This window comes from Oncorhynchus nerka, linkage group LG26, assembly GCF_034236695.1.
Source record: "Oncorhynchus nerka isolate Pitt River linkage group LG26, Oner_Uvic_2.0, whole genome shotgun sequence".
NCBI classification, from domain to species: domain Eukaryota; kingdom Metazoa; phylum Chordata; class Actinopteri; order Salmoniformes; family Salmonidae; genus Oncorhynchus; species Oncorhynchus nerka.
In genome coordinates this window covers 9061578-9088171 of record NC_088421.1, presented here as the reverse complement: position 1 = coordinate 9088171, position 26594 = coordinate 9061578, and the positions used below count along the sequence as shown (strand labels likewise).

The window sequence follows — 26594 nt, the reverse complement described above, 5'->3', positions numbered from 1 at the left end:
GACTGCAAGCCAGGTCTAATCGCCCAACATCAGTGCCCAACCTCACTAATGCTCTTGTGACTGAACGGAATCAAGTCCCTGCTGCAATGTTCAAACATCTAGTGGAAAGCCTTCCCAGAAGACTGGAGGCTGGCTGATGTAGCAGCAATGTGGGGACCAACTCTGTTTAATGCCCATTATTTTGGAATGAAATGTTCGACGAGCATGTGTCCACATACTTTTGGTCATGTAGTGTATCACACACCCCAAAGGTGCCTTATTGCTAGTATAAACTGGTTACCAACGTAATTAGAGCAGTAAAAATAAATGTTTTGTCATACCCGTGGTATACGGTCTGATATACCACGGCTGTCAGCCAATCAGCATTCAGGGCTCGAACTACCCAGTTTATAATTTACTTTGTGGAATGGGTTAGGGGTTAAAGTAACTAATGAAAAAGGGCTAATCGAAAGGTTGAGTGTCGGCTGAGCCATATCTCTAAAACCCTAACACAAAATGACAATCTTCTAATTCCCCTTTAAATTAATTTATAAAACCTTAATGACTATCACTATCAGTTTTTATCAGACGTTTGTGTGTTATCAACAAGGATGATAAGAGGAGTAGAAATATTGCCAGAGGTGTTTTTGGAAATATGTGGCACGGTGCTAAGTTCAAACTCAATTTAGACCCTCTCTGAACAGCACGCAAAGCCCCCAAAATACATTTAGACTTACTTAAATTCACTTCATCACCATTTAACCAAGTCTGTGGTCTCCCTCAGGGAATCACAGCTGAGAAATGGAAACAGGTTCGTGAGGCTGCCAGGACGTTTTTAGGGCATTGTACATGACCAATTCCCAGAATTCAATGAGCCATGTAATCAATATATAAAACGGTGAATGATGGGAGGATTTAACAAATCTGTGATTGCGTGTTTTAAATGATCTCGCATCACGTAGCCTAGGAACTAGTGTCTATCTAGATTAATACTTCATCCTGTTGTCATATGCTCTAATGTCAACTGTTAATAACAACTGCATGACCACTTCTGTCATATGTTATTACATGCTTCATAAGAGTCTACATACCAGATGATATTACAGGGTGTTATGTCATTTACTAACCTCTGTGTCACATTGTTACATTGAATGGCGTTATAGCGTGTTCACAGACACCTTAAGTAAAGTGAGCTTCATTCGAGCTGTTATAAAACAGTTATGAATGTGGCTGCTCCACAGGATAAATTGAGAATCACCAAGCGTTACCATTCAAAGGACCTCCAAGAAACTATGGCAAATGGGAGCACAGATGTATTTAGGATGATACATTTTTGTTATATATAGAAATTTCAAAAAGAAACATAATACCAACAACTTGCCAAAACACAAGAATGTTCTAATAAAACGGAAGCAAATATAATTTTACAACATCAAGGTTGCTGGAGCACACCAGGATTAGTGACAGGTGTGAAAAAGGAAGATGTGCAGGCTACAGTAACAATGGCTAGTTAGGCAGGTATCTAGCTAGCTAATTAGTTGATGTTGCAACTGCAACATTTCGTTGACCCTCCGATGGCTAGATAGCTTACTATCTAATCTGTCCGCACTAGCAAGTTAACTTCACTAGCTACTGGTGGAAATAAATAAAAACATACTCTGTAGCACATTGCACGTTAACATCCTCTTTCACAATTTAAACGCAATAACGTTTTCATCTTAATACACATTATTTTACACAATTGAATTAATGTCATTAGCTATTAACCATGTTATGTGCTGTGGCTTGATTAGGGTTAGTGATATCAAGTATCCTTGGGACATCCCTACGCTAAATCCTAACCTTAACCTTAACCCCTACCCTTACCTCTAACCTAACCTTAACCCTTACCTTAACCGTTTAAAATGTATAGTTCAATGGGGTGACATCAGATTTAGGACATCCCAAGGATTCCATTTAGACTTTCCTGCTAGATTTGCGCCTTCTTCACCACGATGTCTCATGTCTGGTTGGACCATTTCAGTTTGTCCGTGATGTGTACGCCGAGCGACTTAACTTTCCACCTTCTCCACTACTGTCCCGTCGATGTGGATACGGGGCTTCTCCCTATCCTAGCATTATAATGGAGATGGTCCCCACTCTTATGGGACGGCTTTCCACTAGATGTTGGAACATTGCTGCAGGGACTTGCTTCCATTCAGCCACAAGAGCATTAGTGAGGTTGGGCACTGATGTTGAGTGACTAAGCCTGGCTCGCAGTCAGTGTTCCAACTCATCCCAAAGGTGTTAGATGGGGTTGAGGTCAGGGCTCTGTGCAAGCCAGTCAAGTTCTTCCACACCGATCTCAACAAACCATTTCTGTATGGACCTCGCTTTGTGCATGAGGGCATTGTCATGCTGAAACAGGAAAGGGCCTTCCCCTAACTGTTACCACAGAATCATCTAGAATGTCGTTGTACGCTGTAGTGTTAAGATTTCCCTTCACTGGAACTAAGGGGCCTAGCCCGAACCATGAATAACAGCCATAGACCATTATTCCACCTCCACCAAACTTTACAGTTGGCACTATGCGTTGGGGCAGGTAGAGTTCACCTGGCATCCGCCAAACCCAGATTCGTCCGTCAGATAGCCAGATGGGGAAGCGTGATTCATTACTCCAGAGAACACGTTTCCACTGCCCCAGAGTTCAATGGCGGCAAATTTGACTCCACTCCAGCTGACGCTTGGCATTGCGCATGGTGATCTTAGGCTTGTGTGCGGCTGCTCGGCCATGGAAACCCATTTCATGAAGCTCCTGATGAACAGTTTGGAATCCGGTAGTGTTGCAACCAAGGACAGATGATGTTTACGCGTTACGCGCTTCAGTACTTGGCAGTCCCGTTCTGTGAGCTTGTGTGGTCTACCACTTCACGGCTGAGCCGTTTCCACTTCACAATAACTTGTGTTTTTATTGCTATAGCCCCACGACAACTACCTTGGAACCTGAGAGCATCCTCCAGGCTTTCCTGCCACAAGGGCTCCCGTTGGACCCTGGCTTTTCTGTGACAACGTTTTTGGTGGCCTACCATGGTTACTGATGTCTCCACATTTGTCGCTGTTTGCCCGGTCTGTGCACAGAACAAGACTCCTCTGCAAGTTCCGGCTGGTCTCCTCCTACCTCTGCCGGTCCCTCACTGTCCCTGATCTCACATCTCCCTGGACTTTGTCACAGGTCTCCCCCCCGTCGGATGGCAACACCGCCATCCTGACCGTTGTGGACTGGTTTTCCAAAGCCGCTCACTTCATTCCTCTCCCCAAGCTACCCTCTGCCAAAGAGATGGCCCAGCTCATGGTGCAGCATGTCTTCCGGATCCATGGACTACCAGTTGACATGGTCTCCGACCGGTGTCCTCAGTTCTCATCCTGGTTTTGGAAGGCGTTCTGCACCCTCATTAGGTTGTCGGCCAGCCTGGCCTCCGGGTTCCACCCCCAGTCCAGCGGCCAGCCCGTTTCCCATCTCCTAAGTCATTAGCCCCTCTGCTGTTCGTCTTCTGTTGCCCCGTACCCTTCGTATACATCCCACCATTCATGTGTCCAGAGATAATCCATGTCTCACAGCCCTTTGTCTCCTGTTGCCAGTTCGTTTTGTTTGTGAAATCTACCGGCGTTTGTTCCCCTGCTCCTGCCTGTTTCTTGCTCTTGTTTTCTAGTCCTTCCCTGTTTTGACCGTTCTGCCTGCCCTGACCCTGAGCCGGCCTGCCGGTCTGTACCTTGCCCCACCTAACTGGATTATTGACCCCTGCCTGCCCTGACCCTGAGACTGCCTGTCATTCTGGACCCTTTGCACCCTCTATGGATTATTGACCCCTGCCTGCCTTGACCTGTCGTTTGCCTGCCCCTGTATTAGAAATAAACTTTTGTTTCTACGACACTGTCTGCATTTAGGTCAAACCTGAAATGTGACAGTATCAGGTTGGGTGAAGAAGGAGTTGGGTTCTGTAAATTCGGTCAAAGTATCCAGAAGTGGACATGTGTTGATTGTTTGTGTGTTTTCTTCCCAAAGGAGTGATCTCCCTGAGTGTTCAAGTAGATCCACTGAAGTTGAGGATCCCCTGTGTCTGCGATGCACGCCGTTTGGCACAACACAGACTCAGTGGCGAGCACGAGACTGAGGAGATGCAGAGTGTTTTCCGGATAAAGTCATGCTAGAGTATATAAGTTATCCCATGAGACCTTTTGTTCTGAACACACCACAGTGTTTCGGTGCCAAGTTTATGGTCATGATGCAGCAGTATGTAGGAGGGAGATTCCAAGGTGTGAGAAGTGTGCAGGTGGACATGAGACAAAGTGGAGTGCTTCAATTGTGGGGGGTGGCCATGTAGCTGGAGATTAGAAATGTACACTGTGCGAGTGAGACCTTTTTTAAGTTTCCAGGGTGAGGGTAGTGCAGAAAGTGTTATATGCTGAGGCAGTGAGGAAAGTAGAGGATTGTGGGTAAAGGGTGAGGGAGCCTGAGAGTATTAGGTAGTAGGCCAGTACAGAGTGACCCAAACAGTTTGCGCTTTATTAAAGTTGGCTTCTTGGTGTTTATTGCAATGGTCATTAATTGTACCGCACAGATGGAAAAGGAATCCCAGAAGATTGAATTGGTAGTAGCAGCAGTAGAGTTTTTGGGTGTCATAGATTTTAATGCAGAAGAACTACAGGGGGTTTTGAGAGAAGGGGTTCCAGCGTATGATCTGTTAGGGCAATTGTAGTGGAAAGGTGTGGTGGGAATAGTGGTATGTATGTAGGGTTAGATGGTGGTGCAATTTCCTTTTTCCCCATTTCCTTTTTTATTTTTTTTTGCGAACAAATGGTCAATGCACTTTCTGAACTGTGAAAAGCAGCAATTCACAACAAAGCGTCTAGTCTGCCGGAAAAGCACACGAAGAAGAAGACAGTTTGCAGATCCTATGAAAAGTTATTTAGCTTCAGCTCGTGTCAGCGTGTCATATCTCTGAAATCGGAAGACTTAAAAACAGAACAACAACACATGAGAAACGATTCAATTACAAACTAATTGTGTCTAAAGTGTACTGAAAGAGGATGTATCGTGTGATGTGCTGCAAAATTTGCTTCATAATTTGAAATTCCTCCGGTAGCTAGCAAGCTAGCTAGCTAACTATCTAGCTATGCATAGATAGGGGCAAAGTGGGGCTGCTTGTTCTCATGTCGTGGCCCCACGTCTGCGGCTAGCTAGCTACAGAAAATATTTGGATTGTGAGAAGCATGGCTCTCCAACTCTGTTCCTGGAGAGTTACATGTTGCAGTTGCACCATCAACTACTTAGTTAGCTAGCTAACCGCCTGACTAATTACCAATCTCCTTTATAATATAGCTGTCATTTGTATTGTAGCTCATCTTCCTTTTTTCACAGCTGTCACAAATCCTGTTGTGCCCCAGAAACCTTGATTTTGTTGTAACATTTTTTAGCTTCTGTTTCATTTTTTTTTGGGGGGGGGGGGGCAAGTTGTTGGTATTATAATGTGTCCTTTTTTATATGTGGACGTGGTCCAACTTGTACAACTCAGCAGTTTATTGTCTCATCCAAATAAAAAAAATCCTAAGTACATCTGTGCTCCCATTTGCCCATGTTTTTAAAATCCTTTGAATGGTACAAAGTTGTGATGCTCTCAACTCATCCTGTGGTATAATCACATTCATAACTGTTTTATAAGACCTCAAATGAATGTCACGTTACTTAAGGTGTCTGTGCACACTCTATAACGGCAAATGACACGGTTATGATGCCCATCATTCCATTCAATGTAATAATGTGGCACAGAGGTTGGTATAAAATCTTATTTGTTACTCATAATTTAAAACTACTTGTAACAGCTTATGACAAATGCTATAATGTGTTATATAGTTATAAAGGCTTTATGAATGTATACATAAGGACACCTACAGTAAAGTGTCACCAATTCTTCCCTTGTGTTAAAAGCAAATACCCAATTAGGAAGATTAAGCTGTATTGACTAATTGATTGATTGGTTTTCTGTTGCCAAATCCCCTTGCAGAAGACGTTATAGGGAGCAGTGAGCTGCATATTTCCTCACCTCCCCTCCCTCCTTCCATCCCTCGCCTCATGAATGAAACAGGAAGTGGGTGATCAATTACATATTCGACTTACACCTAAAAGAACAGTCTGAACTATATGTAAATGAGCTTACCCACTTAAGTATAGCATCTGAAGGCTGTTTCATTGTAATTTACATAGTTATGTCCAGACTAAAATTCAATGGCTACAACTTATTATGTAATGTGGGAGATTCAAAGCGTACCGCTACTACCACCATACCAATGTGAGATCAGCAATATTTGTAAACTAGGTAATTTAAGGATGCGAGGGGCATTGTGCCGATAGAACCAGTGATGCCATCTTTTAGAAAAATAGACACACAAATGAGGATGGATATTCGGAATGAAAGTGACAGTATGGACAAATACATTCAAAGCTGTTTCTCATATCAGGATTTGATTGTACAGTTATAATGGTACTATCAGCCCTGGATTTCCTCCCTAAACGCAGGATTCAATTGTTGTTTGATTATTTCCTTGTCAGCAATTACAATGTTGTTATAGTATGGTTTCTAAGTAAAAGGGTACCATGAGGGCTTTACATCAGCCATAAGTAGCTTCTCACCCATCAAAATGCTTTAAGTGCTTAACTTATTCATGTACTGTAGTCTGTAGCTTTATCGATAGTTAGGCTACCTGCAGGCATGGGTTCTTGAGGATGTCAAATACACAGTACATCAATCTAAATCGATCATATAAACGTTTTGTTCTTCTGTTGTAAAACTATTTTACTCACTTTAGTGGGTGGATTGATACATCTGGGAGCACCTTTTAAATGTGTTTGTCATCAGGGTGTATGATTGCTCCACAGTGTAGTAAATAGATCTGACATTTACCCTTCACAATCCAAACCGACGTTGTATCTCCTCGCCCCCAAAAATGGCAAAACTCTGACCTCTAAAAGATCATACAACACAATCAGACCATCTGACATTCCTAGATTGTTTCCAAGACAAAATTCCCCGAGCAATAATATTCTGCGCCGATAACATGGTGACCATGAAAACTGAGAGAGCAGGTGATAATCAAACTTCAATAACATCTCCCCAACATAGTGGTCCTTAAGGGGCATGTTGCTGCTGAACTCTTGTCCTTCCTTTGTCCTACCATTGTGCTGAGTCATTTAAAGATGTTAGATTAAAACCATATCACATGATGTAGTCCTTTACAATCACACTCAGGATTGAAAATTGCAGATTTGGGCACTGATAAGCTCCTAAATTGAAACAAAGTAGCTGTACAGTAACATGCTATAAATTACATCGGAGCTCTTGCTCTAAGCTTCACAGCGCTGTATGGGTTTTGACTGACAGCCGTTCTGAACTACCCCCGTCTCTAGTTGAAACTTTTGCAGATGTTTTGTTGTCTAAGTAAGGGAAATGCTTTAAATTAAGAGGACTCTGTGTATTTAGAAAGATGAGACATTGAGGATTATAATGGATACTGTTTTGATGTCATACAAGCAAGCCAAACACCTGTGAGTCCACTTCACATTTCCATAATCATAAAACTCATGTCACATACAGTGTCAACGTTTTTGATCACTATGTTTGATGTACAGTTACAAGATGACATGATGTTATACCCCGTGTTGTTCTGAACAGAATGAGCCTATGTTTGTCTATTGTGAAGAAAAGTTAAGGCGGAACACACACCTGAATGCACACGACTTCTTTCTACACTCAAAGAAAAAAAGGTTCCAAAAGTTTTTTGGGGCTGTCCCCATAGGAGAACCCTTTTTGGTTCCAGGTAGAACCCTTTTTGGTTCTATTTTTTTGGGTTCCATGTAGAACCCTCTGGGGAAAGGATCATACATGGAACCCAATAGGGTTCTACCTGGAACCAAAAGGGTTCTTCAAAGGGTCTCCTATTGGGACAACTGATGAACCCTTTTTATTCAAGAGCATATGCGCACCAAAGTTACAGTCTGTTTCGCTGAGTTGCCTTATGAAAGCCCTACACGGTAAGATAGTATTTTATAACGTATCTAGTCTAGCTTGGCAATAGAACAAGCTTTCAAATGATGCCCACCTGACCCAGATTGTGATTTATAATGGGATGTTTTTGGATTGTGTAAACAACAGTAATTGTGTGATGGCTGGGATGCAGGGTTGTTTTCCAATCAGAACAACTACAATTGTACTTTGCTCTAGTTCCTCAACGGCACAGCTAGGAGAGCTCAAAAAAAGCACTTTATAGTTGACAACTCTTCTTTGAGTCATTGAAGTGCATTGAATTGACTTAGTAACTGTGCACACTTTGAAGAGGAGTGTGGCCACTTGAATACACAAGTTAGTCCGCTCACTCGAACCCTTGTAATCTTATGTTGCACCTACCCCACATTCTCCAGGAACATTCTTATCATGTTACTGAATGTATTCAGAGTATTTTCTGATGTTGTTATCAACAAACGCGGCAAAAATGTCAGTAAATGTAAAATGTACATAAAATCAATAGTGTAATGTTTGGATTCAGTCTTATGTCAGGTGAACTGTTGTGTCCTAAGCTTTGGTCTAATAATTTTCCCATAATTACATTTTGCAAACCCTTTCAATGGCAGCCATGCTTATACATATTCATATTTCTTCCGTAAGAAACATTTCAATACATCCCTATCCATATAGGTCCATTTTCACAAGTGTAAAATGTTCAATTAAAGTCTGCATTTGTGGCAAAGAGTTGGCATACACAACACTTCGGATTCCGTGTTTCAAAACGTACAAAAACGGACTTGAATGATCATGGGCATTCAATATACAAAGAGATTTACATTCTACAGAGCTTGAACGACAGAATGATAGTCCTTGGAACGTCTTATTACTTAAAGGAGTGTGAGTCACAATCAATTCCAACTGTACGACATTGTACGCATCCGGAGACGGCTCCATGTGGTTGGTGGTGATCTCACTTCCACCTGTGTTTAGCTTTAGGATGTGAGGTAGGCTATGAACAGAATTCCGCTAGACAGCCACATGATCTCATCTGACTGATCAACCCGCTACTCCTCTGACTTGTATGGGCACAGTCGGACACAGAATTCTCACAAAAGTAGGATGGATGCCAGAGTGAAAGTAATTATTCAGCGTGTTAATTTAGTGGCTAAAATTGTTGACGGGAGTAAGTGGTCTGGCCTGGAATGGCCAGTCAGCATGTCTTTCTTTAACCTACGTTGACATTTTAAAAATGCAAGCTATTCTTTATATAGCACATAGTAAAAACAATTGAGTAAAAGTGGAGTAGGAATTATCAGATGGTTTTTGGACTTTCTGGAACTCATTTGAAGTTATAACACCTGGGAGAAATGACTAGCTGTACTGAGGTAAACTTAACTATATCACAAAAAGGCGGGGCAGACATCCAGGTAGTTTCTATATAACAGATAAACAACATGTGACAGATTCACCAGTGTGAGGTGAGTAAGACTCAAAGACAGAGACCGAGGCTGTTCCTGAGTACCCTAAGCCTACTAGACTAGGGTTAGCCTATAACCATACCTCCAAACCCAATCCACACAAAATACATACTACACTCAGAGAAAAGGATATTTGTTGTCCACCTCAAGTGATTTCTCCCTCCATTGTCCAGTTCATTGCCATTGAGAGGAATTTAGATGCTAAAACATGCCTCGGAGGGGTATTTGTACTGTCTAATGTGTCCACCACGTCAAGGGCACATGTACCAGTCTGTAAGTACCAGTTGGAAAACCGATCCCTCGGTCAGATGAAAGACGTCTAGCTGCAAGAAATCCGTCACATTCCCTCCTGCTATTTAATCCCGATTAGCATTTTTTTTACTACATTGTTGAACTTTTGTGTCTCCACGACTACAATTTCAGGCTTAATTACTTTTTGGGTTGACAGAGTGCAAATAAGATCCCTCTGCTTAAATGACTTTGGAGGACTCAAAACACACATAACTCATTCAGCTTGGGTCTGCGCAACCTTGTTTATTGGGGAATAAATACAATTTAGGACCTATCTACCGGTAGTTCTAGGTTTGTGTTTGTATTGTGTGTACCACTGAAAAGCACTGTGGTTTTTAAATATAGTGGCTGTCTCTGCCCTTGGTTGCATATGACCTCTCAGAACACTGCGCCCGTCCCACATCATCCCCCACTCTACCACAGACGAGCTAGACTTTAGGCTAAACCAGGAAACTCTGGCTTTTCCTGGGTCATTCATTTCCAACATGGCTGCCGTTATGACTCACCGTTTGATACAAACACAACTTTAGAATAGATAATGCACATCCTTGACCTCTCCTGGAATCTACTCTCCATCCACAAAGCATCATGCCTTAAGGAAAATACTCAACACGGAGCGACCAGTATTCTCTGGTGCAATCTGCTACTACATTGATGTGGCATGTAGTCAGGGGTGGTGCTCATACATAATGTATTACTAGCTGCGGTAATCACTCATGGGGAGTGACTATTGAATGGCCATCAAATGGAGATGCTCTGCGAAACATTTTGTGACCCCATTCCTTTTGAAAAAAATCCACTTAAAGATAAGAATAATTTCAAACAATGTGTTGGGGGGGGGGGGGGGGGGTAATGATAGCCTATACATCTACTAACTGCATCACATGCAAATCGCCACTGAGGTCTCTGATATCATTTGTTTAGCAGTGAGCATGTTGACATTTTAGGGTCAGTTAGGATTACTGTCTCCTAGAAACTTTATAGAAATGTCCTAATGTGGAATTGTGTAACATAAAAGATGCATACTTCAAATAAAAGACAACATTAAAAGTAGAGGAACATTTTAACTTCAAATGTGCCAATAAAATCCTTTACAAAAGCCGCTACAAATAGATGCAAATATGTCAAATGCATTCAGTACAGCAGAACTGCTAGGCCATGGCTTTGAGACAGAACTTCCCCCACATAGATTTTAACATGCCGTTATTTACCTAAATATGATCATTTCTGAAGTACATCCAACAGAATTCAGTCATACACTTTGACCAAACCTCATTCAGCGTGTATAATACGCTAGTGTCTCTGTCCACTCCCCTGTACACAGTTCTGCTCTGCGTTTTTTAAGTGGTGGTTTGTGCCATGCCCTTGTGCCATGCCCTTGACTCAATGACAGCTTAAGGCACAATAGAGGCAAGATATATCGCAAATTTCATGTGGCATAATCTTTATTACAGCTGGCAAATTGTGCTTTGCTATCATTTGTATTCTACTATCATTACACCATGTTAGCCCTATTAGCTTTAGTATCATTTTGTGCTGAGGGAACCTTAATTAACCCTTGTTGTCAAAGGTCAAAAGGTTATAGAAGGTTCACTCGTTCATCAGCTGCTATCTGTGTTTGCTTGTATCCATTTCAATGATGGATTGTCAATAAACATAGGCTTTTGATTCAGAATAGATGGCTATAAATGTCTCCTCTTCCAGCCTTATTCTCAACAGCCTTGATAAAAATACAAACAATGTAATCTTAAAGTTGTTTCATTGTTATATCACTGCAATAACAATGTTTTGCAACATTTAAGTATGGTACTGTATAATCTGAGCTAAATGTGTTGCTAACGTAGATGTGTGGGACATGTTTGTACAGGTGAATGTTTCAATATACAGTTCCTTCAAAAAGTATTCACACCCACTTTGACTTTTTCCATAGTTTGTTGTGTTAGAAAGTGGAATTAACATTTTTGGTCGACGATCTACACAAAATACTCTGTAATGTCAAAGTGGAAGAAATATTCTAGCATTTATGAAAAATGTATGAAAAATAAAACACTAATATATCTGAATTAGATAAGTATTCATCCCCCTGAGACGATACATGTTAGAACCCCCTTTGACAGTGTGAGTCCTTCTGGGTAAGTCTCTAAGAGCTTTGCACACCTGGGTTGTACAATATTTGCACATTATAATTTTTTTAATTCTTCAAGCTCTGTCAAGTTGGTTGTTGATCATTGCTAGAAAGCCATTTTCAAGTCTTGCCATAGATTTTCAAGCCCGATTTAAGTCAACATTGTAAATAGGCCACTAAGGAACATTTGATGTCATCTTGGTAAGCAACTCCAGTGTAGATTTGGCCTTGTGTTTTAGGTAATTGTCCTACTGAAAGGTGGATTCGTCTCCCATTGTCTGTTGGAAAGAAGACTGAACCAGATTTTCCTCTAAGATTTTGCCTGTACTTAGCTATATTCAATTTATTTTTATTCTAAAAAACTCTGTAGTGCTTGCCGATGACAAGCATACCCATAACATGATGCTGCCACCACCATGCTTGAAAATATGAAGAATGGTACTCAGTGATGTGTTGTGTTGAATTTGCACCAGACATTGAATTCAGGACAAAAAGCTAATTTCTTTGCCACATTTTTTGCAGTATTACTTAAGTACCTTGTTGCAAATGATATTTGTATTCTATACAGGCTTCCTTCTTTTCACTCTGTCATTTAGGTTAGTATTGTGGAGTACAGTAACAACAATGTTGTTGATCCATCCTAATTTTTCTCATATCATAACCATTAAACACTGTAGCTGTTTTAAAATCCCCATTGACCTCATGGTGAAATCCCTGAGCAGTTTCATTCCTCTCCGGCAACTGAGTTAGGAAGGACGCCTGTATCTTTGTAGTGACTGGGTGTATTGATACACCATCCAAAGCCTAATAAATGACTTCACCTCAAGGGGATATTCAGCTCAGATGTTGTTTTTTACACTACCATTCGGTGCCCTTCTTTGCGAGGCATTGGAAATCTGTGCTTGAAATTCACTCCTCGATTGAAGGACCTTACAGATGTGTGAATACTTATTGACTCCAGACATTTTTTTTTACACATTTCTAAAATGTTCTACAAACAAAATTCCACTTTGACATTATGGGGTATTGTGTGTAGATCAATGACACAAAATCTAAATGTAATCCATTTTTAATGTAGGCTGTAAAACAACTAAATGTGGAAAAAGTAAAGGGATGTGAATGCTTTCTGACGGCACTTTATATACATTACCACAGAACTCTACAGGAAAAAGCCTGTCAATGCAAATAAAGGTGTGCTGTCTAGGCCGGAGACGGAAGTCAAACAGTCCTTTCCTCTGGCGCAATCAGGGAGTTCCAGCTTGTGTCTTACTAGAATCCCTGTTTATCTGGGACACATTGCATGGTAGGGAGGTGAATGCTGTTTTTCTCACTCTTAAACTTCCGTCATGGCATACATGTGGTGAATATGAACGCTAAATACCTGTGGTGAATATGAATGCTAAATACCTGTGGTGAATATGAACACTAAATACCTGTGGTGAATATGAACGCTAAATACCTGTGGTGAATATGAACGCTAAATACCTGTGGTGAATATGAACGCTAAATACCTGTGGTGAATATGAACGCTAAATACCTGTGGTGAATATGAACGCTAAATACCTGTGGTGAATATGAACGCTAAATACCTGTGGTGAATATGAACGCTAAATACCTGTGGTGAATATTGAACGCTAAATACCTGTGGTGAATATGAACGCTAAATACCTGTGGTGAATATGAACGCTAAATAAATGTGGTGAATATGAATGCTAAATACCTGTGGTGAATATGAACGCTAAATACCTGTGGTGAATATGAACGCTAAATACCTGTGGTGAATATGAACGCTAAATACCTGTGGTGAATATGAACGCTAAATACATGTGGTGAATATGAACGCTAAATACATGTGGTGAATATGAACGCTAAATACATGTGGGGCTAAATAAAGCAACACAGGGAATCGAGGCACACAAAGTTTTAAGCAAAACGACACAAAATATACAGTAACTGGAATAACAGAATGTTTAGCTAATTCTGCATTGGACACCATTATGTCACTGATATGTTATAAACCTGTTATAAATAAGCTTACCCAGTAGGTACAAATTGGATGCATGTATTGAATGTATGGCTCTGCCAGTCAAGGCCATAAGTAAATGTTACTGATATTCAAGACAGTATAAATGACATAATGCTCTATAGACTACCAATATGAGAGCAGTTGGCAATGCTATAGGCCTATACATAAAACAGTCCAGAAGAGTATCCACTTTGCAACTAAAATGACACTTTGGCTGCATTAAGAAAGGCAGCCCAATTATGATATTTCACTAATTAGTCGTTTGACTAATCAGATCAGCTCTGAGAAAGATCTGACATGAAAAGATATGATGTAATTGGTCAGAAGACCAATAAGTGGTAAAAAAAAACAATATATCAGAATTGGGGTGCCTGTCGAAATCCAGCCATATAACCAATAAAAATAAAAATGCACACACACAATTTTGCACTGAATAAATGTATTGTGTCATCATGCAGAAATATTAAGGACATTGGGTGAGTGATATATTTTGGTATTGGGAGAACAAATCAATAATGTGTGTGTGTGTCAATGAAAGAAAGCAATATTAATGTTATGACATCTGTAGCCTATAATGCGTAGAAATATGTTTTAGAATAAGAAAACTATGCCTGTGCCTTTTCAACCACCAGAATTTGGCTCAAGGTTTCAGTTTCATTTTAGGTATATGATACATAGTGCGATTGAGCTTCGATTATGTCCCTTCTTAGCAATCCCTACCCGTAATACCCAGTTTATAATCAATACAATTGGTACAGATATTGTGCAGCAACGCACGAGCGCACCCTCAATCGAAGGTCTATCAGCCGTCTCTTTGGATTACACCGGAATAGTCGGTATAGACATGGTAAATATAGCCGGCCAATCTTTTGCTCACTCACACATGTAGCACATTCGGTAAAACCCGTGCAGACAGGGCTTGCTCAGAGTAGGACGATGTAGCGCGCAACGTATACGTCACTGTGATGTTGACGATTACATAAAATGTCATTATTACCCAATCATATAACATCTGTTGCCAGAATTACGTGATATTCGATCATTACAATATAACATCAACAATATTATTTTCATAGAACTTAGACTGACGGTAGTGATTATTTATCAATTTCACTTCAGATGGCATCCATTATTTCGGGTAGGTGGGGTGGGGTGGGGTAGGGGGTACAAAACCATAAATTACAGGTAAATAAATAACGAAAATCCGTCTCAGAGAGAAGGGTAATCTACAAAATGAACACGTCTAATAAACGCTCTTATGGTTCGTTTGGACATGTAAGCATCATAGCCGAGAGATTTCTGTAGCCTAGTCTCGTTGAATCTACAGTGGGCAGTGAGGCAAGTGCCTAGTGTCTGACTGAGTATGGATCTAGCTGTGTTCAGCGTTTCAGTGGGAAGGCACAGGAGGGGGCACAGAATTCATGCAAGGTGAATCCGCTGACCATGGGCTATCTCAGGAACAGTGGCACAATCCCAATCATGTGCTATAATGTTCACAGCAGTATAGCCTGTATTGGCTCTACATTTGGATATAATAATCACACACAGGCACTCACACACACGCACACGCACACACACGCTTTAGATAAACGTGCAGAGCGGCAGTGAGTCCAGGCGTTTCCTCTGATATTTTATTGATCTCCAGCGGTTGTAGGTTGGGCTACGCCAAAAATGCCATGCGTGCTTCGGGCCTCATATCGATTTTATTGCCTTGTTTTTCAATTAAACCTAGACAGACAAATTGCACAAACATATGACAGTGGCTATCCTCATGGCATATATCTAGTCACCGAATGTGTTGTAAACCGGTATGAATGTGGTTTTCCAATGCAGGAAAAAAATGAAACCCTGGTGCAGATCCTGCCATAGCATGGTGTCGCCAAAGCAAACCCAATTGAACCTTACAGACGCATAGTTGGGAGAGAGCTACAATTCTGTCCTCCTTGATTGAATTTGAGTCTAATACAAGGAATAGTGTAAACTATACCCCATTGTAGAGGCCAGTTATAACAAAATGTACAATCTCATATGACCCCCCACCCCCACTTTATTCGACCCCGTCCTACTCATATAAAACGCTCTCTCCATCAACTATCTAGAAAAAGGTCAATCCGATCTGCCGAGGTAATTCTGAACAAATATTTCGTTCTACCAAGGGTTGAAGAACAATCGTTAACGGTGTTTGCAGGGATTGCTTGGCTAGGAGGACTATGGGCTATGATAGCTTTCATCCACTGTATTTTACCACTGTTAAGGGTAGCTGTCCATCCATATTAGCCAGCAATAAGAATTCATAAGCTTATATTGATTTGGGTGATTTCTAGCAGGAGACTATCTATGGTAGATGTGTTTGTTTTATATTATTGTCTGTCTGCCTGCCTGTAATGCTAATAGCCCTATACTATTTTCTCAAATCACTGCATTTTAACGGACCATTAATAGAGAAGTCATATTTTATCCTGCTCATATTACGTGTATGATCATCAGTGCACGCATGCGGGCAACACTAGGCTATTGACACTGATGGGAAGACACATTCGAATGCGTAAAATATAAATGAATAGCCTAAAGATATCCGCCTCTGTATTTTTGGTAAGAACCGAAACCTCACATATTTGTTATGTTTGCGGTGAAGTAGCGCTCAGCAAGGAGATGTCAGACGCTGACGCCCGATTGCGCTGAGGATTCGGAAGGGAGGAGAGTGTGGAACCAAGGGAAGAGGGCAGGAATAGTATAAATATGTAAGCTTACACTTCGTAGTTCTTGTGTACGATCCTTCATTGTTTCCCCGCCGTGCTGGCTAAAATATAATCGCCTGGGTTTTTCCGCCTCGTTGTCTTCTTATGTCCAAAGGTCCGACAATTTGATATTTTCTTCTAGTATTCAAATGAGGGGATAGCTTATGAGTCTCCCCTGTTAGCTACCTTCTCTGCCTTTTTCCCTTTTCTCTAGTCCCCCCTCTACCGTGCTTGTGCGTCCTCCTTGGCGGTGCAGTGTCGCCCCGCAGCGCGCTCCGACTCCAGCAAACGAATGCGATACGAGCGCGGTACTGATGCTGCAAAAAAAAAAAAGGATGAAAAAAGAAGCGATGCGGAGGGATGGAACTCTGTGCGCACGCGCGGTCTCCCTCTCTCCATCTCTAACACTTTACCTGCTATCCCTCCCCCTCCGCCCTTTTTCCCTTCGGTGTCTATCCGCAGCGCGTAATCGGTCGGCGCTCCAAGCCAACCAGTGAACTGTAGTTTGTTTTAGGTGAATTAAAATCATTTGGTGGAATTCAATCCACGTGCATGGAGACTGGGTAGGGCAACGGAAACCCCAGCCCCCCTTCCCAAAGGAGCGGTTTCCTCAAGGGGCTCAGGGTGGTCTATAGTGGCAGGCAGAAGGAAGTGAGATAATCAGAGGATGAGGTGATGTTACCCCCATTAAACACGTTTTTTTTTAATTATCGGAAGCCATCCACTTCAATGCACAAGAGCTCTATTTATGAGCTGTCCACCACAAACTGGCACACGCCATCATAATGACTGGAACAGAAGTCAGCTGTAGACTAAAAGGCAATGTAGCCTAATGATTTAGAGAATTCAATATCAGACTTTACTTTCTGTTTTAATATTAGGCTAATGCCGACTATTTTACTGATAGGCCTAGATTTTGAAAACCGTAACAAAATTGTATAAGGTAAAAAAAAAAGTAAAAGTTATTCGATTGTTATACATCTAGACCTGCGTTCTAATAGCCTATAACCTGAGGCAAATGACATCAAAGTTGTTTCGACATTTCTTTGTTTAATTCAATTAGAATAGGCTACCATGTTAGATTTCTTTATGAGTCTACATCTTGTGTCAAAGTTATCTTATTGTATACCGTATTCAGTGGCCTTTCTCCCCAAACCAACAGAAGGAGTCATATTACTAAACATAACATGAATATTGTCTTCAACCTCATGTTACAATTCCATTTCCTCACATGTTGACTCAATTGATCAGAGTTGTGCACTCACATTCCACATTGACAGTATCCCTGAATGGCCCCTGACTGTTTGAGCATAGCCTACTGCAAAGAAGAATCAATAAGAGCTCCTAACATTATTCAATGCCTGTATTCAAGGCAATGTATGGACTTCATGTCCTAATAATGCACACGATGTCCTCATTCAGTGGAATCCTTTTCGTCTAGCCCAGATAACCCAACCTGTGGCTTGGCATGGTCCAGTACTATCTGAAATACTTCTCAGTTTTAATTACAGTAACAGGTACTGAGGTTAGACCGAAGTTGTTAGGCTACCAATATTTACACGTTAGAAATTCAAAGGATAAACATATACTATCTACCAATGAATCAGTACCTATGTTATGCAGTGACGTCTTATATCCAGTAAGATAGTTAATAAATTGGGCCAAGGTGCAGATTCATTTCAAATAAGAATTTTATGATTGTGATGAACTCACGCTCTACTCTCATTTCCTTGGAAGTGGCAGAATGGCCAGTGATGAACTGTCTTGTACTGTATAACCCACCTTGATGTCTTCCATTTAGCTGGCATAGAGTAGAAAGAAAAAAGCAGAGATGAGGCAGGTTTAAAACATAGCCAATAGAGTGGGGGTCCATCTCACTAAAAAGGGGTTATATCCTGAAGGAGACCCTGATAGTCATTACATGTCACATATGCCTAATACACACTATAGGGGCGACCTGAACTATACCCCGCTGGCTCGGATAATTTCTTTTCACATTGTCCTGCAGAGTTACAGTAACTATGGTGGATGTGTAACCAGTTCAGCCCAGTACAGTTTGGCTTGGCTCGGCACAGTTTGTCTCAGCTCAGTTTGTCTGAGTAGGCTGAAATAGATACAGTAATGAAATCCACTGTGCACATTGTTCTGTTTTAACTGGGTAACTGGGTAACCTGTTATTTTCCTTTCTAACAAGTTCCCAGCTGTCCTCACAAAACCAGGCCTGCTGAAAAGGACTCGGAGTTAAGGCCTACAACTGAAATAAATAAAAACATGATCTGGAGGAAGTTAAGTCAGAGATTATACCTGTCGTATACACCCCAAATATCTCGGGCAGTTTAAGTGCTCCCTTCAAAAAGTCGTAAAAACAGTTCACTCCAGGAATTCATCTTTAGGGGTGATTATCCTTTTCCAAATAATCAGCCGTTATAATTAGAATTCTAAACTGTCATCACAAAACCCTTATGGAAAAACAACATGAATTTCATGTGAACACATGATCTTATGTGAAGTTGATGTGATAACATGTGACAATATGTAAAGCAACGTGATATCATGAAACTACACATGTGAAAACCTGATCACATGTGAAGTGTTCCAAAAACGTGTTTTCGCATGATTTCACGTGAAATTTCAGACAAAATCATGTGATTTTCCACATGTGAAATATTTGAGTTTCTCTGTAAAGGAATACAGGGCCAAATCCTACTGTAACTTGGTATCCATGAATAACTTGAATTCTCATGGCTACCGAAAGGAAAGTTTTATAAATCAAATCACAAATCACCAACTGGCAACCCATCCCTTATGGGATTAATTGACACATAAACAAACATTACAATAATTTACAATGATAATTAAATGATAATTCTTCTTCCGGGGTTCTCTGCACTCACTTTACATTGCATAAAGAGTGAAAAAAAAGAAAGAAAGAAAGAAAGAAAATCAATACATATTAGTAAATAAGGTTATCCAAACAATAATTACATCCCTAGAGCAGTAAAATAATATACAAACATATATATAGTGGTCATAAAATGTTATCTGATCTTCATCTAAGTCACAACAATAGACACACACAGTCTGCTTAAACTAATAACACACAAGCAATTATAATGTGTCATGTCTTTATTGAACACACTGTGTAAACATTCACACTGCAGGTCGGGAAAAGTATGTGAACCCTTGGATTTAATAACAGGTTGACCCTCCTTTGGGAGCAATAACTTCAAACAAACGTTTTCAGTAGATGCAGATCAGACCCACACAACTATCAGGAGGAATTTTGGACCATTCCTCTTTACAAAACTGTTTCAGTTCCACAATATTCTTGGGATATCTGGTGTGAACTGTTCTCTTGAAGTCATGCCACAGCATCTCAATCGGGTTGAGGTCAGGACTCTGACTGGGCCACTCCAGAAGGTACATTTTCTTCTGTTCAAGCCATTCTGTTGCTGATTTACTTCTGTCTTTTGGGTTGTTGTCCTGTTGTATCACTTAACTTCTGTTGAGCTTCAATTGGTGGACAGATAGCCTTACATTCTCCTGCAAAATGTCTTGATAAACTTGGGAATACATTTTTCTGTCGATGATAGTAAGCTGTCCAAGCCCTGAGACAGCAAAGCAGCCCCAAACCATGATGCTCCCTCGACCATAGTTTACAGTTCGGATGATGTTGGTGTGCTGATGTTTTGATGTTGGTGTGCTGATGTTTTGATGTTGGTGTGCTGGTGCCTTCTTTTCTCATTTACATTACATTTACATTTAAGTCATTTAGCAGATGCTCTTATCCAGAGCGACTTACAAATTGGTGCATTCACCATATGACATCCAGTGGAACAGTAGTGCATCTAAATCTTTTAAGGGGGTGAGAGGGATTACTTCATCCTATCCTAGGTATTCCTTAAAGAGGTGGGGTTTCAGGTGTCTCCGGAAGGTGGTGATTGACTCCGCTGTCCTGGCGTCGTGAGGGAGTTTGTTCCACCATTGGGGGGCCAAAGCAGCGAACAGTTTTGACTGGGCTGAGCGGGAACTGTACTTCCTCAGTGGTAGGGAGGCGAGCAGGCCAGAGGTGGATGAACGCAGTGCCCTTGTTTGGGTGTAGGGCCTGATCAGAGCCTGGAGGTACTGAGGTGCCGTTCCCCTCACAGCTCCGTAGGCAAGCACCATGGTCTTGTAGCGGATGCGAGCTTCAACTGGAAGCCAGTGGAGAGAGCGGAGGAGCGGGGTGACGTGAGAGAACTTGGGAAGGTTGAACACCAGACGGGCTGCGGCGTTCTGGATGAGTTGTAGGGGTTTAATGGCACAGGCAGGGAGCCCAGCCAACACATAGTGTTGTGTGTTCCTTCCAAACAACACAACTTTAGTTTCATCTGTCCACAGAACATTTTGCCAGTAGCGCTGTGGAACATCCAGGTGCTCTTTTGCGAACTTCAGACGTGCAGCAATGTTTTTTTTGGACAGCAGTGGCTTCTTCCATGGAGTCCTCCCATGAACACCATTCTTGTTTAGTTTTACGTATTGTAGACTCGTCAACAGAGATGTTAGCATCTTCCAGAGTAAGTCTTTAGCTGACACTCTAGGATTCTTCTTAACCTCAATGAAGGAAAAAAAACATTTTTTTGAAGGAGTAGCAACAGTGCTGAACTTTCTCCATTTATAGACAGTTTGTCTTACCGTGGACTGACTTTGAGAGATACTTTTGTTACCCCTTCTAGCTTTATGCAAGGCAACAATTCTTAATCTTAGGTCTTCTGACATCTCTTTTGTTCAAGGCATGGCTCACATCAGGCAATGCTTCTTGTGAATAGAAAACTCGATCTTTGTGAGTGTTTTTTAATGGGGCAGGGTGGCTCTACCCAAAATCTCCAATTTCGTCTCATTGATTCTTCTCCAGGTTAGTTGACTCCTGACTCCAATTAGATTTTGGAGTCATTGGCCTAGGGGTTTGCATACTTTTCCCAACCTACACAGTGAATGTTTAAAATATGTATTCAATATAGACAAGACAATAAAAATACAATAATTTGTGTGTTATTAGTTTAATCACACTGTGTTTGTCTATTGTTGTGACTATTGTTGTGAATTTTATGTAAAATTTATGCAAAAATCCAGGTAATTCCAAAGGGTTCACATACTTTTTTCTGCCACCGTGCATACAGACACACTGTATACAGTATATATATACACACACACACACACACACACACACACACACACACACACACACACACACACACACACACACACACACACACACACACATCTACCATTGACCCCAATACATAGTTTACATGAAAGTATGGGTTGACGCGTGTAAATTGAGCCCACAGGTAGGATTCAGCCCACAGGTATCAAATTATTGAGTAGTTAAATAATCACTGACACCACGATAGGTCTACTCAGTTTATTGAATGACAGTACAAGCAGAAAATAGAAAATGCAAACAAATGTGAAAGGAAAGGAACATAAACATACAAAAAAATGATAAATACAGTGAAAACTAAATGTAAGTGACGTACTGTATGTAAGCCACATTTGCTTTCTCAGCTATTGCCAAGTGTCATGTCAATTGAGGAATGTGGTCATGTTCCTGTTACCTTGGTCTAATGCAGAGCATGAGTCCCAAATGGAACCCTATTCCCTATATAGTGCACTACATTTGACCAGAGCCCTATGGGCCCTGGTCAAAGGAATGCACTAGAAGTGGAATAGGATGCCATTTGCGACGCATCCAGAGTCAGTGGTCTCACCCACTTCATCTGGGTGGTAATGAATCAGCAAAAGCACTTGGGTAATGTTCCTCTTCAAGCAGGCCTCAAGTAGACCTAAAATCCCTCATTTCACATTACTTTCAATAAGTTTTTTTTGTGTGTCACAGTTATACGAGTAATACTGAAACCCCAACTATTTGGATGTATCAGACACTACATAGATTTGTGCAACAAAAAATACACAAAAAAAAGGTCAATATTGAGAAATAATTTAGTTTTGTGACAGAAAGAAAAAATATATGAATGTAAGAGGCAACCCTGAAACAATGAATCATTTTATCGCCTTGGAAAGGAAAGACAGAGCTTGTCAACGCAAGCTAATTGGTTGACCTATCGATTTAATGCATTTAAAAAAAACTGATTTACCATTAGCCTCATGTCACAAAGGTGAAGCAGAGAGAAAACGGCAAAGGACCGTCTGGCATGGCATGTGTTGTTGCGGCCTTATGCTCCACAGAGAGTGAAGAGGAGAAAATAGTCCTATGAGGCTCAGCTGGTAAGAGCATTGGTTAGAGGTTGTCGGTTTGATTCCCGCTTGGGGTCACATATTCTAAAAATATATGTAAGTCCTTTTGGATAAAAGCATCTGCCAAATGGCATATGTTATTATATTATTATAATTAAGTAAGTAAATTAACATGAGGGGCACCGTTCACAGGAAGGTCCTGTGAGAACCCTGGAAGAGGGTGGGTAACGTCTCTGTCGCTCTGTCCCAGTCATGGACGTAACTCAGCCTACCCTGGGACCCAGGTGAGGGGGCATACTGATCACAGAAGGCTCCTTTAAGGCTGGGGCCGCAAACCACAGACAGTGAGACATAAAGAGTGCCGTGTTTCAACTTGAAACTTTGGTTGACGTTCATGCCCCTTTGAGGGGTAATGGAGCCCTTTCCTAGCAGGTTATCGTTCCATCTGTTGTCGCGGTCCCACACCTCAAAGCGCAAGGTTCTGTTAGGGAACACAGAGAGTGGGTGAATGAGATAGAGCACTCTAAGTAAGAGCAGTGGTAATACACAAAATATTCACAATGCTGGCTAAATGTAATTGTTTTTCTAAAAAAAAAAAAAATTTTTTTTTTACTCTTACAAGGTTTTATAGAATATAGGGAGCATAATTAGTAAACTGGAAACTACCCTGGAGATCCCACCGACAAAGACACAGAGGCCAAAACACCCTTATCATACATCTTGTTGCTCCACTTATTCCTTTGCACAGGATGCCTATACATAGTAACCCTCAAGAGACTATTTAACATAAAAATGGAAAAAAACTCACTCTTTACTTTTCAAATCCACTGTTCCATACTGAATCCTATAGTTCCAGTGGGGGAAGTCATTGTTCCAGATCACAGGAGTGGAACCGCCTTGCTTTCCGTAGAGGACCTTGACATAGCCGTCTGTCTTAGAGAAGTAGTCGCCCCAGAGCCCCGTAGCTCGGACCACCGTCACATTCATCCTGGCCACGCCCGGTTTACTGGGGCAGCAGTTGGAGTCCACATTCCTGTGACCGCTACAGATACAGGCACAGCCTTTGTTGCGTCTCCCTGTCTTGCAAGCAGAAGGGCAGGAGGTGGACACAGAGTAATTTTGGATGTACTCTCTGATGGCATTGCGCAGGTTGGCCTTAAGGATGGGGTTGTCTCTGGCCAGGAAATGCAGGGAGCTGAGCTGGTAGGAGACCACACCAGGGACCTTTTTCAGGGTCTTCAGCCAGGTTTTATAGCCAGACTTCTTGTCAGGGTTGAAGAGGATGTCCTCAACCTCGACGTTGCCGCCCTGCACTTCGGTGACGCGGTCCGAGAAGGTGGCTCCGAAGCTTACGCCTGTCTTCAGTTTATTGCTCAGGGACTTGCAGTACTTGGTCTCGGCGCTGATCGTGACACCTTTGATGGTGCCACTGGCTTCCACCCCCAGACAGTTGCTGACAGAATGGAGGGAGAGGCCGCTCATGGCCATCTTACAGGTGCGTATGGCTGTGGTGGAGTGCACCCGCCCCCCCAGGTGCACGTTGCGGATGTAGTGGGTGCCATAGATGGAGATGAATTGGCTGTAGGCAGGTGTGTTGTGGGTGTACGTGCTGGGCAGGTTTTTTAGGGAGTCCTGAAACTCCTGGCTCAGAGGGGGCTGGGTTCGGATGCGAAAGCTAAGGACAGAGAGAGAGGTATGATGAATAAAAACAACTTCAACAACATGGAGAACACTGTTTTTTTTCCCGTACACAATTTATATAAATAGCTATCAGCTTTTTTTTGTTGCTTTAGGCCGCCTTAATTTACATCCTATGGCACTAAAATCAAAATTTCGACTCACGTGTAATATTTGCATTTGAATTCATGGCTAGTAAAAGAGAACTTGTCATTGGTGGAGTGGCCTCTGGCGAACATGGCAGTTTTGGAGTGTGTGCCTCCAACAGCAACCCCAGCAATGCCCTTGATTCCCAGGCCAGCCTTCCAGCTGATGCTGGCAGCGTTAGCGGTCTCCTTTAGAACGGAGGTGCTCGACTCGTACATCTGGCTGCTGAGGCTCCGACGACACTTCACCTTTGTGCGCCAGTCCAGTACGGAGAGCGGTAACTTCTGGACCTGGCCGTCCATCAGAGTGTTGGTGCACAGGGTGCAGTTACCGTCGTGCCCACCCACCATGAACTTCTGCACATCCACCACAAAGGCGCCGGAGGTCTGCATCTTGACGATGTTGAAACCCTCTCCGGCCAGGTTGTGGCCGGGGACGAACGGAGCCTTCTGGCATTCGGTGAAGGAGCCAGTGTGGCAGCCGTGACACACAGGGAGGAAGAGGAGGAGGAAGAGTAGAAGGTTGACAGGCATGGCAGGTGCTGGGAAGAGAGACATTTGGCAAATGTGGTGTGACAAAGGCAGGGGATAGACATAGAAAGAATATCATGAGGGATTTTAGAAATAAAGTTATACGATTTTGCAATTGCCATCCCACTGGGCAAAGACGTCACATCAACATCACAAAAATGGGTGTATTTACTACATTTGGGTGTATTAATAAAGGACCAAATCTATAAAACGTCTCAGGTCACTGTGAAAACCACACGGAAGTTCAGGCATTCCAAGATTTGTATTTCCCACATTGCCTTTAAAAGGTCACTAAAGTGAATGAATTGGAAAACAATATAACATAAATCATACATTGGATATAAGAGGAGTTACTGATGCAAACATCTTGGATTCAGATCTAAAGCCACGCAAAGGTTGACCTTTAATGGGAAGAGTTTGCTGTACATACTGTATGAGAGAATAATTTTGATCAAGTATATCTTAAAATCAGTTTCAAAGTGAATATAAGTTATTTTAGAACTCATGTTACTTTGAGGAGCAAATGGATTGTTATTTGATTTACTGATCTGCCATCATATCCTAAAGAGGACTTTCTAGTAATAAATAAATACATGATTTAGTACTAACATTGTTTCTCTATCTCTCAATTTCTCCGTACTGTGCAACAATGATTACAGTATTCATACTCTTCACTGACTGAATGGAGCTCTCATTTGAACGGTCTTTGATCATCCAAATACCTAAACCTTATATTAGGCAGTATGGTCTTTTGGACAATCAAGCTCTTTTAATTCTTTGGATTGTGATTATTTCTCTTATTAACTGTTGGAAATAGTCAAGTGAGTTAACAATAGTTCAAGGGTTCACAATAGTGACTATATGACCATCATGTAGATGACGAAAATAGAACTGAAATTCAGAATAACGTTACTTAATTTTGAATACTTTATATCAAGTGTGATGATTCATAAAATATGTACATTGAGTGGCAATGAAACAATAGTGCATTTTCTACAAGAGGAATGCAATCAAATGATTTGGACTTACCTTACACAGAGATGTTGGTATTTTGAGGTGAAATATATTGGACAGTAAACCTACGTATCTTTATATACCAACATTCAGATTGGTGAATGGGGAGTGGCTAACAGAGATATACCCATTTATGGAGTAGCCTGTGACAAACCAAACCACCAACTAAGCACACCCACACACACTTTCTCACAACCTCTAACACCCAAATATACCCATACACACAACGCAAATACAAGGGGACAGGCATACTTAGTTTTTTTTCAATTGTTTTAGCACAATTTTGAAAACAGGGCCTGGTTTGTCAAACTACGAC

General features: G+C 41.5%; 2 protein-coding genes across 4 annotated transcripts in view; both read right to left on the bottom strand.

Moving 5' to 3' along the window:
• Positions 1-16983, bottom strand: part of stx1b (syntaxin 1B) — a 59159-nt gene extending 42176 nt beyond the window's left edge. The window contains exon 1 of the mRNA XM_029635664.2: positions 16687-16983. Within this exon, the coding sequence (XP_029491524.1) occupies positions 16687-16716 (30 nt within the window). The 5' untranslated portion in view covers positions 16717-16983. The remainder of the gene's footprint in view (positions 1-16686) is intronic.
• Positions 16984-22062: 5079 nt separating this feature from the next.
• Positions 22063-26371, bottom strand: prf1.3 (perforin 1.3). 3 transcript variants are annotated; one of them, XM_029635655.1, is made up of 4 exons: positions 26294-26371; positions 24753-25275; positions 23719-24585; positions 22063-23391 (listed from the first exon to the last, which is right to left on the bottom strand). In XM_029635655.1, exons 2-4 carry the CDS (start codon positions 25265-25267, stop codon positions 23097-23099), a joined length of 1677 nt encoding a protein of 558 aa, XP_029491515.1. In that variant the 5' UTR covers positions 25268-25275; positions 26294-26371; the 3' UTR covers positions 22063-23096. The 3 variants fall into 3 exon arrangements, with proteins under 3 accessions (XP_029491515.1, XP_029491514.1, XP_029491516.1); XM_029635654.1 differs by lacking the exon at positions 26294-26371 and having other exon boundaries at positions 24753-26278; XM_029635656.2 differs by lacking the exon at positions 26294-26371 and having other exon boundaries at positions 23238-23391; positions 23726-24585; positions 24753-26283.
• Between the last annotated feature and the right edge of the window lie 223 nt (positions 26372-26594).

What these genes read in the sequence shown, in the direction of transcription:
- prf1.3 (XM_029635654.1), bottom strand. Translation starts at nt 25,291, where the DNA reads ATGTCTCTCTTCCCAGCACCTGCCATGCCTGTCAACCTTCTACTCTTC. An exon ending in TTCAAATGCAAATATTACAC is followed by an intron (nt 24,586 to 24,752) that starts GTGAGTCGAAAT and finishes CTCTGTCCTTAG; the next exon opens with CTTTCGCATCCGAACCCAGC. An exon ending in GTGGATTTGAAAAGTAAAGA is followed by an intron (nt 23,392 to 23,718) that starts GTGAGTTTTTTT and finishes GTTCCCTAACAG; the next exon opens with AACCTTGCGCTTTGAGGTGT.